The sequence below is a fragment of the Drosophila simulans genome, chromosome 3R, assembly GCF_016746395.2.
Source record: "Drosophila simulans strain w501 chromosome 3R, Prin_Dsim_3.1, whole genome shotgun sequence".
Classification (NCBI taxonomy): domain Eukaryota; kingdom Metazoa; phylum Arthropoda; class Insecta; order Diptera; family Drosophilidae; genus Drosophila; species Drosophila simulans.
Genome location: NC_052523.2, coordinates 22,790,431 through 22,809,543, shown reverse-complemented (window position 1 = coordinate 22,809,543; position 19,113 = coordinate 22,790,431). Strand labels below are relative to the sequence as shown.

The 19,113-nt window shown below is 44.9% G+C and overlaps 1 protein-coding gene and 1 pseudogene across 30 annotated transcripts in view; both read right to left on the bottom strand.

Moving 5' to 3' along the window:
- Positions 1 to 1,333: 1,333 nt before the first annotated feature.
- Positions 1,334 to 3,951, bottom strand: LOC120285051 (annotated as a pseudogene).
- A 2,886-nt stretch (positions 3,952 to 6,837) lies between these two features.
- Positions 6,838 to 19,113, bottom strand: part of LOC6729749 (protein lap4) — a 59,881-nt gene continuing 47,605 nt past the window's right edge. For 12 of the 30 annotated variants that reach the window (XM_039295468.2, XM_039295467.2, XM_039295469.2 and 9 more), the window contains 4 exons: positions 12,445 to 12,918; positions 11,855 to 11,990; positions 11,272 to 11,457; positions 6,838 to 9,359 (listed from right to left, as the gene is read on the bottom strand). In XM_039295468.2, coding sequence (XP_039151402.1) covers positions 7,725 to 9,359; positions 11,272 to 11,457; positions 11,855 to 11,990; positions 12,445 to 12,918 — 2,431 coding nt within the window. In that variant the 3' untranslated portion in view covers positions 6,838 to 7,724. Of the gene's footprint in view, positions 9,360 to 11,271; positions 11,458 to 11,480; positions 11,805 to 11,854; positions 11,991 to 12,444; positions 12,919 to 14,376; positions 15,754 to 19,113 lie in introns of those variants that run through there. The other 18 variants (XM_039295470.2, XM_039295479.2, XM_016177587.3 and 15 more) reach the window with 8 other exon arrangements.

The following is a 19,113-nucleotide window of genomic DNA, read 5'->3' as shown; positions in this document are numbered from 1 at the left end:
ATATCCTCCCGCAGGACACGTCAGCAGCAGCTGCAGTCCTGCAATTTTAAATAATTAAAAGCCAAGCTGGCTGGGTGCGAAACAAACCTCTGGAAATATCTGGCAGCCGGTGGCCTTGTGTGTAATCTGCCATCGGGTAAATGGATACGCCCACGCAACAATCTTTTCTACTCAAACAATCTCGACAAGGGAAACAAATGAATCTCATTTCCGACAAATTTGAGCTAAAAGATTTGCCAGAACGACGACAACGCCGACGACACTGGGAACTATGAAAATTGCTTAAGTTAAGTCCGCTGACAACTTATTTGTTGCCGTCGCATTTGCTGGTTTACGGCAAAGCCGCAACTAATTACAACAAAATTGTCATTAGTTTCAACTTGTCGGCGGCCGCAGAACGGACAAAGTTTTTGTTCATGTTTTGCCACTTAGTGGTTCTTGGATCCTGGTTCTGTCGCCTGTCGCCTGCCGCCAGCCCCATCGCCATTTTGCAGTCGTAATTTTTTTTTGCGCGCTTCCGTTTCCGTTCGCCATTGCCGCGTTCCCGTTACCGTTCCACTTGCCCCATCGACGCCATCGCCTTCGTTTTGGAACGCTGCCAGCGAAGCATGCACTTGACTTTTATTGGGCAGAGTGGGGGGACGAATGCAGAGATGCATTTATAGAGTCATTCCGGCGGCATCCTGCCATCTCGCCATTCTGCCGTTTTGGCCAACAGTGGCACAGTGGCAACAGTTGGCATTGACCACATTAGCGTGTCTGCCAAAAGCAGACTTGACAAACGACTGGGACATTTTGAGAGGCTGAGTGCAACAAGTTGTGCATTCACCTGCCACAACGATGCAATTAATTAACAACTTTGAACGTCGTGTTTCTTCGACAAAAATGTCATATCCCACGGCAGCAATATATTTTTGACAACTTCAATTAGCACAACCAACGCTCGAGGAGCGGGTAAATCTATAAAATATATAAGTATATACATATGTGCCGCATTGCCAAACGGTTGCCTGGAGAAATATTGAACGATTTTTTACTCCGACTCCTTTATCTGTCTACAACAGCTGTTGCAACTGGAAATGCATCGCTTAAATTCGATTTTAAAGCACCCGCTTTAATATTCGAACGGACACTTGCCGGCGCTCGATCAAGATGATTTATATTGTAGCGCAAAATTCCAAAACTAAAGTGCACTTAAAGGCAGAAATGGGTGCGCTTTATCAGCCAGCAGCCCGCACAGCACAACCCAAATAGTTTTAGAGACGACAGCGACAACGAGGACTCATGCAAAATCAAAAGCAAAGTTTTAAGTTTCAAAATGGAGCAAGGTTGCGGGGCGGGGGGCTTGGGATATCTTTTTTTATTTTCTGGGTTAGACAATTTTCTCCATGCGCCTGCATAGGCGACATTTGAAAACTTTTATTTGAAGAATGCGCGCGTGTGAGCTTAAGACACTTTCAGCGCAATCCATCATTAGGATGGCGGAGCAGCAGGAGGCGCTGATGAAGCAGCAGATGCTCCACCCCAGAGCCAACATCCTGCATCCCGCATCCTGCATCCTCCATCCTCCATCCTGCACTCTGCGCTCTGCGACAATATTTTTCAATTTTCCGCAGCAATCGAGCGTTGATAACAAACTAATGTTGAGTGCAGTTAAGTTGTTGCTACTGCGGCTGAAACAGACAGCAAGCCCTGCTGAAAGCTGCTGAGTTTCTGAGCTGGCTGCGATGATGAGAAATGAAAGCAGCGGGCTATCGGCCCTCCATCGCGGGTTCATTTCGCCGGCTCTGAATGCCACCGCTCAGCAAGGACACTCAAGGATGGCTTTGCCGATGTAATAGCAATCAGCATTTCTATTTGCATTTTGTATCAGAATGCACACAGAGTTCAGTTGGTTAAAAATTACGATTTTACCTATATTGAAGCTTATATTTATACCAATCGCTTACAACCTTTGAAAAAAATTATAAATTTTCGAGGTTTATTACAAAAACTTTTGAAACAGTAATAAACTATTCGATTAAGCTCAGTAGCAAAATAGCTTGCATAACTTAATGTTTAAAAGCGTGCAATAATTACATTGCCCCATCAGTGGGTGCGTTTCACTTGCACTACATGTGTTCGATTCACACTCGGTTAATGCTATTTTAATTAAAAAGGAATTTAAAAATATGTAGGTATGTATACAGGCGCCGACAAACACACACTTTATTCGGGCGATTTAAAAACAGGCTGGCCATTAACCGATGGAAAACAATGAGCCTGAAATGGACCATCTGACCACAAGCTCATCATCGTCGGCGGATGAGGAAAAGCGGCGAACAAGCCGCGGAATTGCGTTTGCCGGCGAGCGTATGTACATATGCAGGCGCACTTGTAGTTGTTACTGTAGCCAGGACACCGTGTTTATTAATGAGCTGGTGCAGCCAGCGGTCCATCTGCCACATGCAGCCCGTCGAGGAGGCATTATCCTTTGTGTTCGCTTCGACGCCTGTGTCGCCCGCGTCGAGCCACATCCTTATCCGTCCGCATTTAAATCAGTGGCCCGGGATAATCACAATCAAAATGTATGCAAATTGAGAATGGGAGTGTCCTGTCCGTATTTAACAGATTTTTCCGCCTGCACCGTTGATGAAGTGCCGGCATTGCAGTCAGCTTGCAAGGATTCTTCCTGCGACTATCTTAACCATATGCGGCATGTATGGAAATTAATTAACGGCAATCGGGTTGGATGGAAAATTAATCGAGGGAACTCAATACGCTTCCTTATAATACCCTTTCGACGGAACCTTGGGCTGCAACCGAAAGCGATGGTTTTAACTTCCGAGGAATAAATTATGCTAAACCATGGACACTAGTCTCGCCACCTGGCGTTCCTCCTTGGACCCGGAGCTCATTACCACGGGGAGATGGAGCATGCTTGGCAACTGCACAAACACGGATAAACTTTTACGGCGAGAAGAGCTGTGGGTTTCGTTTGTTGGCGTTTGTTTGTTTGCTCTTGCCTTCGACTGCACTTTAAGCACCGAAGTTCGTTAATGCGCGTACGTGAGCGCCGTTTTTCCGTAGATTCTCCGGCAAAGCGGCCCATCAACTGCCATCTTCAGTCCGGAATTGGGAGCCAAAGTTCGCGGAATGGGAATGGCAAACAAACACGAGGTGTGCCGTGGTGTCTGTTTCTATTTGCGTTTCTCAAGGAGCAGAAGTCGGAAATCTCGTAATAGAAAATGCACCACAAGCACAGGATTCAAATTTTGCCACCACTCTCACCTGAACAACACACACAGCTCATTATTAATGTGCGAACTTCGATGTGCCGCTCACTCACCTTACGTAACATTTGGCGAGTTGATTGGGCGGTGGGTTGCATCATTGTTGCTCCAGCTAATGATGGCGAAGGCGAAAAAAACAACGAAAAAACGGGGTAGCTTCTCCAGGGCGGCATTAATAAATTCCGCACGTACTGAGCCCTCCATATAAATCTGCTTCAAGCATATCCTTGAAAATTGCAATTGCAAAGCAGCCGTTGCCGCAGTGGTGCGAAAAAGAGGAACAGCGCCAGGACAGGCAAACAAAAAAAAAGATGGTAAGGCCTCAGGGCTTTGGTGGTTTCCATTCCCCTGCTTTTCTTTTTTTTTATGCTTTCAGGGGGTGGCGGAGTTAGCTGGGCCAGCAGCAGCAGCTCTAAAGCCAGCCCAAATACCCACATTCCAGGCAGCGAAGAAACAAAATGCGAACTTTGCATAGGCTTCCAGTCGAAAGGCGACGAAGACGAGCTGCCGAGCGAAACGTCCCTTTTGGGGGACCTGCCCCACGCAAACAACTATTAAAGCCTTAGACTGGATAAGGCAGCGGATAAAATGGCCCTCGAAGGGGCAATGTTTTGTACTCGCAACTGCAACAGTTTGTGTACCGCTTCCAGCGCATGCGCACTTCCACCATTTTCCGCATTTTCCGAACGCACAGCAACAGGCTGAAGGAGCAGCACAACAACAAGTCCCTTTCGCCAACGGGGGCAGCGCAATCAAAATTGCAATGCGGGCCATGCATTTTTATGGGCTAGACAAAGCCCATCAGCCCATCAGCAAGCTATCCACTCATTGTCCCAGCTCCAATGGCCCTTTCACGAGTTTCCCGGGCGGAGAGTAACTCATTGCTGGATCAACTTGACACACTTGGGCAAAAAAGCACAACAAAGTAAAGTTTATATAATCAGCGTTTAGTTTAGAAACTATATAAGGGAATTACTTGAATTAAATGTCCATATATTCATGTAATTCTCAGATATTTTCAGCTACACTTCTAATAATATTATCAGGAAATGCCTTATGATTATTTAAGAGATCTTTTATAACATATAGTTTTAGGGAACTTTTGGAGGACTTATAAGCTTTTACGTTTGCAAACCTATTTAATTGATGACTCGATTTAAAATTCTGAGATTTCCTTCGTGCAACTCTGCTGGCAAATCTAATAACGCCCTCTGTGGATATTTTATTGTCCGTCGGAGCGTGCATTCTCACCGATTGCTGCTGATAAACTACTTGATAAATGAATCAGCCAACTTAAGCAAACGCAACTAAACTTTCGAATAAAATTTGATATTATGCACCAGCACAGAGTGTCCTCCATTGTCTTCTAGGCACTGCGTCCCACTCGCTCTCTTACTCGTTCGCCGTCGCTCAGCTGGTCCAAAGGATTGGCTGGTGTTCTGGGATCTGGGAGTCCTGTGCCAGCTGCTGTGCTTATTTAAAATTTATGAAAACGCATCATCTGCACAGCACGTTCCATTATTTGCCAGATAACTCAGCTACGGGCGGCGGCAAATAGCTCGCCGAGCACGCGCCCAAGGACCAAGAAGCAAGGACCAAGGACCAGGACCTCTTCTCACCTGGCCACACACGAGCTTCCATACCTGCCGGCATGGCGTATGTATGTGAGTGTAGCATATGTGCGGGGCTGTATAAACAAACAGTGGACATTTTTCAAGAGGTTTCGACGACCATCTTTGCAGGATTTATGTGTGTAATGTGAAAAATTTCAAACAGCTAACGCTGTAAATTTATGTGTCACCCATGGTGCGACTATTTGTGTGTGTGTGTCCAAGGATATTTGTGTTTAACCAAGCATAATCCTATTAAATGTGACAGGGGACGACAATTGGCTGGATTTTTGGCCACGACAGCGCCGCCTGTATGCTGCATTGCCGGACCACTGGAGTGTATTAAAATATGACAAACTGTTTTTGTTTTCCATTGCTCTGCGGACACGTAAACAACAACGTGGCCCCTATTTGTGTGGGTGTTTGTATTTGTGCGACTGCCACCCACGAAGATGAGATTTTGATTAATGCGCAGTGCCGCTGCTGGTTGGGATATTACTGCTGGGGTTGCTGCTGCTGCATCTGCATTAGCGTCGCCATCGAGGCTGCAGTGGATCCTGCACTTGAAAGCTGGATAGCTGGCCAGTGAAATGCAGAATGCAAATGTGCATCCTGGCCAGGAGAGCGTGAAAAAGGCGGCGGGCGGTCAAGGGCGCCGACATGGGACCGCCAGCGCCGCATTCATTTGTCTTCTTCAGGCACAGCAGTAGCAGCAACAGCAACATTACACTTGCAACATGCAACATCTACATCAGCGGGAGCATTCAGCAGCAGGGCTTAATTCGATTGGTGGGCATGAAATATTTAAGATGCTGACGCAAGTGCATACCGATGTAAGTATCTGCCCCATATGCTGCGCACTCTAAATCGTATTATGCACACTGCAGCAAACAGGGAACGTGAGCCTGGCGATTCCGGTGGAAAGTTCTACGTACTGAGCGAATTCTAACGATTTTCACATTAGCAACTGCCCCACCCCACCCCCTCGTCTTCCATCGGACCTGGCAGCTGTCTATCTATTTCACTGTCTCAACAGGCCGTGTCGGAAGACGTTTGTTGAGCGTCCTAGTTGCAGAACCAGGTTCTAGTCCCGTATCTTTGCCGCCGTATCTTCCATCACGGCGTGGCAGCCTCTTCCGCTGCGTCACAGAAGCACGGGACATGTATGCTCGGTGTTGTGCGGCGCATAAATAAATGCGGAGCCGGTCCTTAAATGTCTCGGCTTTAACAATATTTCACATTTTTATGCTCAACGCAATCCAAATGGCTCCTTCATAAATACACTCATAGAAAGTTCAGATAGAGAGGTGGTAGCCTCGCCAACTATCCTTAAAACTATCATCTTTAGGAGGATAACAGATTTAAATAATATATATGCCGAGTCAACATTTCTCTGAGTGTACGGCTTAAGTAACTTACCTTGCGTGCATATAAATACATATAAACCCAGCATTTCAGCTTATTCTCAGCAATTTTACACAATTTTAAGCGGCACATAAATAGCAGCGCTCTCTATTATAGCTGTGGATTATTTCCAGAAAAGCCAGTTGACGTAATTACACACGCCCACGCAAAAACGATGACAGAAAAATCCACATTCAGATGCCATAAACCATCGCCCAATAGGTCGAAATCCTCCTGGCAAATTAAATGTACACAATTATTTTTTTGGTTTTTCAAATAAAAATCCATACAATTTGTTTATTTTCATTTCTTTTTGCGGCATTTGCTTTCGTTTTCATAAAAAGACGAGTTTACACACTAAATATCATATAGGTATTACATAAAATTGCTTGTAAATATTTTTACATTTGTATAAAAGTGGAAACTGAAATCGCCATAGGACATTTGTCATAGTTGTGCTTATGCCATGTGTTACATACTACGGTTTACAACTGGACGCACTTACACACTGCTAACTATTATTATTATTAATTACGATTATTTGATTTATGTTCTCGGCTCTCGCTGTTTCGTTTCGAATCTAGTTTGATTTAGTTGCGGGTTTAGTTTGCTTATGGCTAAAACTAAAAGGAGTATGCCCGAAAAACTCGGGCAGTCGGGAATGCTTAAAGTTCATAAATGGTTCTCGTGAAGGATCATCGTGGATACTTCGGCCGGCTGCTGGGCACGGATTTGGGATTGCTCCTACTTTTTGTGCTAGAACATAAAACGTAAATTTAATTTGTGGAAAATAAGCAAAGCCCATTTGGAAAAACACAATGAGGGAGAAAAACCAGATGCAGTATGCAAATGATAGTTAAATGCAAACAAAGTGAAATTATTTAATTCAATTAAATAAGATTTTTGTTTCCCTTTTTTTTTTTGTCCGATGCTGTTGTCGTATTAATTCAATTCTGATGGGCTCAGTGTGGCGATTTGTGTTGTTGTCGTTTCTTTGCGGTTGCTGCACAACATTAAAATTGTTAAATTCTTGCAATATCTCATTCGGCAATTCGATTTGTTTTTAATTTGCAATGAAAATATTTTGTTTTAATGCGCACACTTTGATGATTAGTAACAAATGGGATTTTGTAAATGCAGGGGACACATTATTTGCACAATTAATTAAAATTATCAATACATATGCGAATATCGTACATACATAATATACATATGTATACAATTAGTGGTTCTAATGTAGAGAGATGACAACGAGCCCTCTAACACGCTGATATGTGTGTTTCTGTGTGTGTGTGGGTAGTGAGTGTTTGTGCGGACGGTTGTGCGTATAAGGATTCACTCGGATCACATACTCATACTCGAACCCATACCCACCACACGGCGTATACGCAACTTCAACACTTTAGCCCATTTCCTTACAGCTGCTGCCGGATATCCTCTACTTCTTTTTGCCCTTTCGCTTGTTCTTGTTGCGGTTATTATTGCTGCTGTTGCTGTTGCTGCTGCGGTTGTTCTGCTTGCTGGTTTCTGGCCTGGGAATGCCGCTGGTCACAATATTGGACACAGTCCGCGTGGTGGTCACCACACTGGTGCTCGGCTCGTTGTCCTCCGAGCTCACAGCCTCTGTGGTCGTGGTGGTGGTTGTGATGGTCTCGCCCTGCTGTCGGTCGAAAACCTGACGTTCCGACTCTGCGGCGTTTAGCAGGCGATTGAAAAGCTCCTCCCCAGTTTCGCTCTTCTTTTTCTTCTGCTTCTTGACCACCTCGGTGACCGTGACCACCGCTGAACTATCGCTGGGAGCGGGCAAAGTATAAGTCCTCTGAGTTTCCACCACCGTCTCGCCATCGGCGCTGAGCAAATCCTCCACAGACTTGCGCAACTGCTTTGAGATCTCGGCCAGGGCGCGTTGCTCGGCCTGCAGCTTGGCCAGGGTATCAGCTCCGCAAGGCTTCTCCGCAGATGGATCCTCCTCCTCCTCCAGTTTCGTGTCCTCCTCCTTTGGCTCCTCCGCCTGCTTGATGGCCGTGTAGGTCTGCGACTTTTGCAGCTTTCCGCCCGTGGCCAGTGTATTGAGATTCTCGATCACCTGGGCGCCCTGCACATAGGTGACATTCAGCTGCTCCTGAGCGTTGTCCTCCTCGTCGGAGTCATCGCTATCCTCGTCCGAAGAGTCACTGCTCTCCTCCTCGTCGTCATCCTCCTCATCATCGTCTGACAATTGGCCCGCCAATTTAGCAATGATTGTGTTGCGGTTGCTGTCCTTAATCAGCTCCTCGAGTAGCTGCTGATTCCCGTTCTTGGCATCGTCCTTATCATTAGCTGCGCGGCTCGTGACCGTGGCGCTGCCAAAGTCAACTACATCGTCAATGGCATCGCCATAGGCGCTTTCCACTTCGTCCCGCGCGTCACCATAAGCACTGCCATTCTCGTCTTCATCGTCGTCATCCTCCCCCTCCTCGCCCTCGAGGCTCTTTTGCAAATTCAATTTGACGCGCTCGTTCTCCAACAGCTCCTCGAGCACGGTTTTCATTTTAGCGTTTAATGACAACTCAGACCTGCCACCGCCGGCGGCTCCTGGCAGGACGAAAGTTTCGCTGCGCAGCACGGCCACGGCGCCCTGCTCGAAAGCGTCCTCATCGAAGGGCAAGCCACCGCTCACGTGAATGGTGCGGGCACTGCCATCGCCTCCGATGACGGGATTCAGTACCTCCACAATTGTGGTCTCCTTGGCCAGAGTTTGGTGAAGGGACAACGGCGTGGGCTTGATGCGCACCTTGCCGGATGCAACACTTTCAATGGACGAAGGACCATAGGTATCAGAATCGTGGCGCAGGAACAGCTTCTCATTGTTCGCCTGTACGGTCACAATGGAGGCTGTGTCCTCCTCCTCATCTTCATCCTCGTAGTCATCTTCATCATCATCATCGTCGTCATCATCTTCATCATCTTCGTCGTCCTGGAAGTCATCCGCCTCGAGTTCCAGCGGCGGTTGCGTGTCATCTAGCCTGCCCTCGTCCTCCGCTTCGGGCACCTGCAGCTCCAAGGATATGATTCGCTCCTTGCAGGTCTCCACCTAAGTGTAGATGAGGCGGATACGTTGTGCATTTGGTTTGCCAGCACACTAACTACTAATGGAAGCAAGGCCAAGAAAGCAGATGGCAGAAAGCAGGCACCGCAACCAGAGATGTGTGTCCCACTTAAAGCGCTTAAAGCTAATTTATACAGCCAGGTGGAAAACTAACAGCTTGACGGGTGAACTGAGATGTGTGCCAGGCCAAAAGGAGTGATGCATTAAAAACAGATGGTGAGGGCTACGCATGTACATATATAGGTACAGGTGTTAGTTAACGTTAGTAATTATGGGTGGGGGGTGGTTGTGTAGTGAACGTGCAACATTTTTAAAGTTCTAGTTGATCCGATCACGACCTGGGCGAATTTTGAGAAGCTAGCACGCTCGGGGGCAGCCTAGTCGTATACGTGATATGAGGCAAATTGACAAACGACTAAAAAAGAAAATTGCCTGCATTTTCATCTGGTCCTGGGGCGGGGGATTCTAGCACACAAGAATCCCGGCCGAGACGATAAGCCGAAACTAAACTGCAGCTGACAGGCAATCCGAGAACAGAGCCTGCTGCTCCGGCGACATCCTGCGGCGAATTCAATGCAACGGGGTCAGCCTCCGGACAGGAGGCTCGGGTCTCCGTCTCTTTTGCCCTGCAGGCAAGTTTTTTGCACTCGAATTACCAGAATGAAACCACAGCCAGATTCGGATTCAGAATCAGATACTGCTAAAGCTTCGCCTGCAGTTCCACAGATGTGATGCAACTGCAGTTTGCTAGCCAGAAGGCCTTCTTTCTTGCCGTTGACATTCTTTTGGCTTGTTTCTGATGGCACTTCCTTCCTTCCGTTGGCAAATTGAAAATAAAATGCCAAAAAAAACCTGGCCGAAACACGTGCCCGTAGAATAACAATAGCGCATAAAATTCTTAGCGTGTTAGCCTGGTTGGTTTGTTTGTTTTTATTTGCATTCTTTTTATAAGTATTTATTTTGAAACTCATTAAAACTCGGCTACCCCTGCGAGCAAACAGCGAAAAAAAAAACAAAAAACTTTTGCCTTAATTTTAATGGACTCGGCCATAAAAAAGCAGCGCGTCATTATAATGCGTTCGCATACTAAAAATTGTATCCAGAATCAAGAGGCAAATGACGGTCGACTGAGTCGTTATAGCTTTATAGACACGTGACAACAACAAACCCTAAAAACAGACAATGAAACTCTTTCGAGGGTTCGACCTTAAAAAACCGCGACACTTAAATGCCAAACAATAACTGGAAATCATTTTTGGCCGCTCGCGCGCCTCGCATTCGAAACGCGAAAACCTTTTCGCGTAGGTGGCTCGCAAAAGTGGCTTATTGTCCTTTTTATGCGCTGCACTTCAGCCGGTTCCTGGTCGGCAGGAGCGTGGAGCACCTGGTCGCGTAAGCCTGGCAAATGTCAACAAAATCCCCTTGGCAACTGAGTGCTTCAAGGATATTAAAATTTGTTTTACTCAACGTGGCGCGCAGTTGGACAAACTTTCCAGGAATGGAAAACCAAGAAATTCGGAGAAGACCCAACGAACGGACAGACAGACGAACAGACATTTTTAACAGACCATAAAAATTATGAGCTCTATAAAATAATTAAGACGATGCCGGGAATTCTTCGCGAGATGTTTGCTTTGTACAATGAGAGACATTGGCGAGTGCTTTATATATGTGTGGGTGCATAAAATGTACTTAATGTGCAACCGGAAATACGGACTACAAGGAGGGACGCTACGGCTTAAATGGCTACAATTGCTAATTAGGTACATATATATATATATATAATGTGTCTAGGACGCTATGCAACCCATAATAATGCTCAAACGAAACTCAAATTGGTGCCAATTGATATATAATACAGTAATTGCTGGTTTGAATTTGATTTGCTGACTCTAACCTCCGTCTCGATGATTTTCTCAATGTACTCGACGGTGCGCAGTTGAGGTCGCCCCGTAATGGGGCATGCCACCTCCTCAGTGCGGCGCACAATCTTCTCATCGAGGATTTTCTCGCGTTCGCGCACAATGACTGGACCGTCGCTCGATTTTATGGCAATTTTGGGAAAGACTATTTTCGGCTGAGCCTGATTAGTGGGTAGACAATAAATAAGAGAGATAGAGAAATGGGTGAGCAACGTATTAGATGGTAGGGGTACAGATTTCAATTTCAGGGGTTTCCAATTTTCACTCCTCAGGGATACACATTTGCCGATCCCGATATCTCGATTGCGATTTAAATTTGAATTTTGCACCTTCATTAGTTACAATCGAGAGGCTGAAGGGTATTAGTATTTCTTGCAGTTAGTTAGTGAAGCAAACCATGTAGCTATGTGGGTTCATTTGCTCGTTTTTGGTTATGTTCGCAGGCAAATTTCGGGCCATTCCTCCATCTCATCGGGCGCAAGTTAATGTGTATGGTTTTTGGGTTTGGCTATGGGTTCGGTTAGTTTGCGAGGACTTCACCGCGGCTCGAGAACTTACCTCGCTGGCCCTGGACTCGTGGGTGATCAGATCGTCGGTCATCTTGCGCATATTCTTGATCACATCTTGTGCCTCCACGGCTCCCTGTTCCAGTGATCGAAGACGAGCTGCCCGCCAGGAGGCGCGCTTCTCAGCACTAAATGGACGAGAATCAATTGGTTAGCATATATATCATCCACTTAAGATGTATGGGCAACTGATACTCAATCTGAACTCCGGCTTAAGCAAAACTAATTACAAGATATGACTATTGTATATACAGACAGAGAAGGGAAAAGTGGGTGTGGCTAAGACAGACACCGCTAACTAAAAACAAAGATGTAGAAGTAGGTGTTCCAATCGACATATAGATTTATACAAAGATTTATACATATACGGAAACATTGAGAGCTGTTCGTATTGCCTCGCGTGAGTGGGTGCATTTGGTGTGGGTGTTCTATATACTCAAACCTATGCCAGGGGCTAGTCTCTGGCATTTCGCACGCCCACATTTGGACCGCACTTGACCTGTGACCTTTCGGGGGGCCTGGACATGGAGCTGGACCTTCTGCACGCATGTCAACTCGTTGACCGTCACGCATTCAACTTACTTAATCATGGAACGGCTTTTGCCAGTGGGCGTTGTGGGCGAAGCCGGGGACTCTTTATCATCCTGCGTCTCCAGTCGCTTCAGATACTCCTCCACACTAAGTCCGGATTGGCGGGCTGCCAAGGCCAAGGCGCGGCGCTCGGCTTTTAGGGTTCTTACGGGTATGCGACTGCCTCCTGCGGCGGAGGGCGAATCCGGCTCCGGCTGCTGGTGATATTCCTCCTCCGGAATGGAGGGCTCTTCGGGCTGGGATTGCTGGTGTTGTTGCTGCTGCTGCACCTGCTGCTGCTTAAGACGCTGCTGCAGTGCTGGTGGAATGACAACCTTGACCTTTGGCTTGGGCAGCAGCGAGGGCTTGGGCGGATCAAGTGCCGTGGGAGTAGGAGGAGTCGACTCAATCTGTTTCGCTTTCAACTTCTGCTTGGGTATTTTGCTGGGGGCATGTGGCATTGTCGGCGCCAGACTTTGTGCGGTTCTGTCATAATTTTTGAGAGTTGGTTTTTGTGTTCGAATTGTGCAAAAGTAAAACAACACACACATATATGTAAATTTAATCAAATTATTTGCTTGTCAAAACCAAAGGGGAGATCGGTGAGATGCGGTTAGCACGTGATATGAGCAGTTACAAAACATAATGACGTTAATTTCTTTTAGTCACACTTGCGTACGTGCCCTGGAATCCCTGCTAACCTTTTGGCATAACAAGTCGAATTTGTTGTAATTAAAAACCAAGAAACATACTGCAAAGTTTGCAGCCCGAAAGGAGCAAGCGCCCCCAGCCGCCAAGCCCCTGACAAAATCACTTTTTGAAAAACTTTGCCAACAAGTGCAATAACATGGCAGCTGGAGATTAGCGTGGAGCCGAGCAGTCGAGGAGCCACTGTCTGTGGAGTCGTAAAACTTGGCAAGGGCCGTCTCGCACTATATAACCATGGTCGTATATGCTCACAGAGCTTCAGCATGGCAGGAGCATAGAGTGGTATGCAAAATTAATTTTAAAATAAAGCGCCTTAGAACTATTTGCAATGGGATTTTGGCTGGAATCCTTCCTCCTGTCTGAACTTTGTGGCCTATCCGCTCGCTCGCCTTTTTTATGCCCGCCTTGCAGCTAAACTGACTTTTGTCTTTAACAAATTGCTACACACTTTCAATTTAACTTTAATACGAAATTATTCACACAAAGCCGGGGCTACTACTACATACTACTACGACTTCTACTACTACTAAGTCGCTGGCAGCAACTTCTGCTTGAGTGATTTATGTTTTTCAATTTGAACGCCGCCGGGCTCCTTAGTCCTTGGTCCTTGGAGCACCAGCGGCGGTAAGGGAGAGAGAAACTTTTCGTTGAAACACTCTCGCTACCTACGCAAATGTCATGCCCGAGGAATCTGGAGGAGCCAGGAGCCGGAATGAAGGAGCCAACTAAGGCTACGTAGAGTAGCCAAAGTGCGCCGAGCTCCTGACCCAGGGAATTGCACTTATAATATTCTAGTGGATTCTTTTCTTGCTCATTTCGTTGCCTCCTTGCTCCTTTTATTCATTCATTTGTCCTCTCGACTTTTAAATGAACTTTGCCCCGGCACTCGACCGCGCGCCTCCAACAATAATCCGAGCCATGTTCCCTGGGTCCCACAAACGTATTCCGGCGCGTTCAACTTTTGCAATTGACAGATTTATGCAATGCCCAATGAAACTTTCTTTCCCCCCACCCCAACTATTTGCAGCTCTAAATGATTGTTTTTCATCTTTCAATTGCTAATTGCTCATTATGATGAAAGCCAGAATAATCAAAACACCCCAATAAAAGTCAGTGGTAAAAAGTAGGTGAGGTAAATAATGCAAAAACCACAACCGAAGAGTGCTCGAGTATTGGTTAAAGTTTAACAATTATGGAAATGTGGTGATTGGTGGGATAAATAAATTACACTAGTGCTAATTTAAATCATTCGCCTTTATTTCTAGTATCATAAATTGTACTTCTTTTGTATGCAAAATAACAGAGTTACATAAAATATGTATGGCACAAATCGATGACAAATACGTACATATGTGGATGATTAATAATAGTAATGGAAATGGTAATGATAATGATAGTGGTGTGATTCCATAACCGTAGTCAGTAGTTATTTTAATACATCGTTAAGCAGTTCTTATTTATGTGTTTGCTTTGTTCACAGATATTAACATATAAATATTTATAAAATATATCGAAAGTTATAACACCGTTTGACTATCGTAAAACTTAACCAGCTGGAGACTTTAGGAATACATTTGCTTTGTTAAAAGCTTGTTTGCGAAATAAAACTCAGGAACTATAAACGCTAACTTCTTAATATGGGCATACAAATAGAACACCTCGTCGAGTCCCTGTAAATTAGTTGAGTTTTCACAAATTAAATTCAAGATTCTTGTATGTTTGACGAATAACAATCGTGGTAAATGCATCGTAATCCGAGGATTTAAAATCGCTAAGGCGATAAGTCGACATTAACCCGACAATACCTGCGTGTCTGACTGCGAAATCGTGACTTTATCTCCACACATTAATCTATGGCAATTAAAGAAGTGCCCGTGGGGGCAAAGGTGACATTACGAAAAGAACACAGACAACTAATTGGACTTCTTGTCCTGCTCTAAAAATCATTATTTTTAATAACAAACATTTCAAAAATGCAAAACGCATATAAATTATGCAAGCAACACACAAGGCACTGGAGTTCGTTTGTGTACGGGTGTTTAGTGTGTGTGTGCGTGTGAAGGTCCTAGAAGTGCTGCAGGTGTGTGAGTGTGCAGGATGTGTACTGAAAAATTTCAAGTGTAGCCAACTCAGACAGACTAGTAGTTGTTGTTCGGAAAGTTGGGCAATTTGAAAAGAGAGAAATAATTAGGCTAATAAAATGCAAAAGGGAGAGACAGCATGTGGCATTAACACCATGCCTTTATCCATATCAGGTGCATGTGGGCGTGCCTGTGGGGGCGTGGTTCGTAGTAGTTGTCACTCTATAAAGTTCACGTTTCAGCGTTAACATGTTACGGAGTATACGGGTATAAAAAGTTTTCGTGTCGCAGTATAAAAATGACTTTATATTGCAGATTAGTTGGTTTACTGCTCGCTTCAGTAGGTGTAGCTTAGTCTCGAAAAAAGTCTCGTTCGAAATAAACACTTTACATACATAGTGTTATATAGATAGAGGTTACACTTAAAGCTATGGTTAATGAACGTGTCACATTCGCGCAAGTCGTAGTGAGGGTGTCAGAGCTTAGTTTAGTTTAACTTCTAAATACTGCTTCAATTTCATCGAGTGGATTCCTGGAAAAGTGGTTTGGAAAGCAGAAACAGAAAGTTTTTGTGGTGTACAATTAAAAAGGTGCAGAGATTCAAGCTAATTGTAAAATAATAAACACACAATGCTCCTTCGGCAAAGCAATCTCCGCCGCTTTTTCGTTTGGTTCGGTTCTCTTTTTCCACGGGGATTTTATTCTGTCTGTGGCGAAATGTAGCTGGGATTTCCACGACGTTGTAATTAATATTAATGTGACCAAAAAAGCAACAGCCCAAACAAAACAATCAGCCGAAAAAAAACGCATACTACCGACGAGCGAACCAAAAAAATTTATAAAATAGACTAAGAAAAGGAAAACAAAAAACATCATTAACGCCCTCACTTTAGCTTAAGGTCAAATTATGCTTTTATATCAGACACACAGACAACGGCAGTGCGATTTGCATACGCCGCGGCTCGATCCATTTGAGGAACGAACGAAGCGCCAACGCCATAAAATATAAATTAATTTATGCGCAATCAACAAAACATAAATATTTTCATCTGCATAAAATCACAAAAACGTCCAAGAAGCAAACGGCCGCAAACATACACATTTAAATGTAAAAAATTGAATATAAAAACCGACAGAAGAGACACAAAAAAAGAATAACAACCGCCACCGCGCCGCCATCTCAGCTGACCACAAAAAATTCAAAAATCCACCAATTGTCTTGTCGCTGCCAATATTTTTCAGGGTCAACAGCAACGCAAACGCAAACCAATTGAAAGCGAGAGCGAGGGAGTATCTCGATCTGTGTCTGCATCTGTATCTGTGTGTGCATATGTATCTGTAGAATTCGGTGGTATCTTCGGCGATCAGCCATCAACGGAGTGGAGCAGAAAATAGTATAGTAGAATGCCCGGCGGAACAGACGAACTAATAATAATAGTACATAAATTATCAAACAATAAATTAGACGATTAATGCACGACTAAGAATTCGATTGCGTTTTGCCGACATCGAGACTAGGTTTTTGTCGTCACGGAAGCCAATTTGATGTCGCAAATAAAATTCATAAACACGGATCTGGCGAGCCTTTTGTGTTCCACAACTTTTATAGATTTAGACGAGTTTAATTTGAATATAAATACAAATAGTTTGGAGAACACTGCCTTGCCGGCTAATTTGATATGGGTTTTTCAGCATATATTCTACTTCTCCGTGCTTCTCTTCGCTATTTTTTTTTGGTTTTTACAAAATTTATGCATGGAAAAAATATATATAAACAAGAACAGGAAAGAGGAACGAAACTAGTAGAAATTCTTGCTAGAAATTTATTACAAGGTTATTAACATGTTTATCTTCTTTTCCTCGTTATGAATTCCAAGGCTACGGCCCGAGCAACATAATAACACACATTTCAATTTATTATATTATGCATGTAAAGTTGTAAAGCCAGCTGGCAGGCGGGTTTTTTCGGAACGGTGCAGGGTGGTCGGATCTCCATCCGTTCCGTTCCCGAACTTTTGGCAGCTGTGCCCCAACCAATTCCAGCTCAAGGCCACCTTCTCGTTTTTTCGGCCAAGTTGACAACCAGACGATGGCGACTGCTGGGAAAATTGCGCCGAATTCTCCGCTCCGGGGGACTGTGAAGTCATAAGATATTTATTCCCAAATTTGTAACCATTTAATGATTAGTTCTTGCGGCTTGATTTATGCGCAAGGCTAGAAAAACAAATGCTGCTGCTGATCGGCAGAGATAAATGAAAGCATCGCATATCTAAAGAGTTAAGGGCCGGCTCCTTTGAAATTCCATTGAACGCTTTGTACATAAACGCTAAAGTGAAATTAATCCGCTCTTTTCTTTACATTTCGCGTTATTTTCGTTGCTCTATTCTTAGAGTAAATTCTATTCGCAAACACAAAGGACTAACACAGAGTCCTCAAAAATGTCATGAACCCCGTTGTCAAGCTATATATCTGCTGTTGTCATACGTCTCTGTTTTTTTTTCACTCTATTGTTTTTTACTATTTTGCCGCAGTGAATACCCTTTTGGCCGAAAACAGGTTGCAGTTTCTAATCATTCAGATAAGTTGTTAAAAATTATAAACAGAACATTAACATCAGATCGTGTGTTCCTGTTTATGGCAGAGGTCAAGCAACTGGTCAACTGATCGTTAGGCTAATGACCTGAAAAGGGTATTCCAGTGGCGACTTTTGCTGACGCTTGGCGGTTGCGCTCTTTTTAATGTTTTCCTGCAACAGCTTTGGGGCGAAATTGTATTAAATTACTTTGTTGTTGCTCATTATATAATGTTGTTAGAGCCAGCCACTGGAACATCGCGTGGGGGCGACGACTACGAGTCCTTCAACCAAGCGGAGCACATATGTGTGAAAGTTGGCTGATAAGCGCCAGCTCGCGTACGAAATGGCTGCCATGGCGGTCGAATGGGTGGGTGGCGCTTTTGGTGGATGGAGCAACCATAGCATGGACTGGGTGGTACCACCTGGCATAAGCTTTTAGTTTCTTTCATTGTTCAGTTTTTGTTTGTTCGCCGCTGGTTGGCACCTTTTCCACGCACAGAGGGAAAACTAGTTGCCCTTTGACACAATGGTTGTGGTTGCTACGTGTTGCATGCCATCGACAGTGGTAGGAGGACCCATCAAGTGGACCCCGCCACCCACCACTCCAACGGGCGCTAATTATAATTGCCCGTTTCGTGTAGGGTGTAAAATATCATTAGGACCAACCAAATCCGAGTGCCCGTTTTCCGAGTCTCCGACTGCCGCGACTCATTCGCGGCGCTTAATTCACTGCAACACACTTAGCATAAAATCATCGATTCCCAGCGGATACTGAATTATGCGTACGTGTTGCGTGATGCTCTCCTGGTGGCTCGTTTGCCGATCCATTGCCGGGGAGCCGTAGCGAATCCAAATCCAAATCCGAATACGAATCTGAGCTGGCACCGCCCAGTTGAGTGAGCAAACGCACAAAACGCAATTTGCGGAATGCCCAAATGAAGTTATTCAATTGTAAAAACAGCTGGCATTGTGCCGCAGGGAATTCGAGTGGAGTGGAGTAGGACGCCCACGCGGAAGTAAGAGAAGCAAAAGGAAGAGCAAGGGTGCAGGCCCGGAGGCGCACATTGCGTATACGCAATGCCAGAAAAAAAAATTAAGTAAAGCAGCAGCGGATATACTTACACTTTTGAGTTCTGCCGCTTCGACTAGATTATCATATACACGAGATGAGATTCGAAGCCCACCGGGCGTGGTCTATGTACTATGTAAAAAGATTTCAACGCCAGAACCATAACATGTTTTTCCGTCATTTTCACTCCACCTCCTTCTCGAGTTCCTCACTGTTTTTTTTTTTTCCTTACATTTTAAGTAGACTAA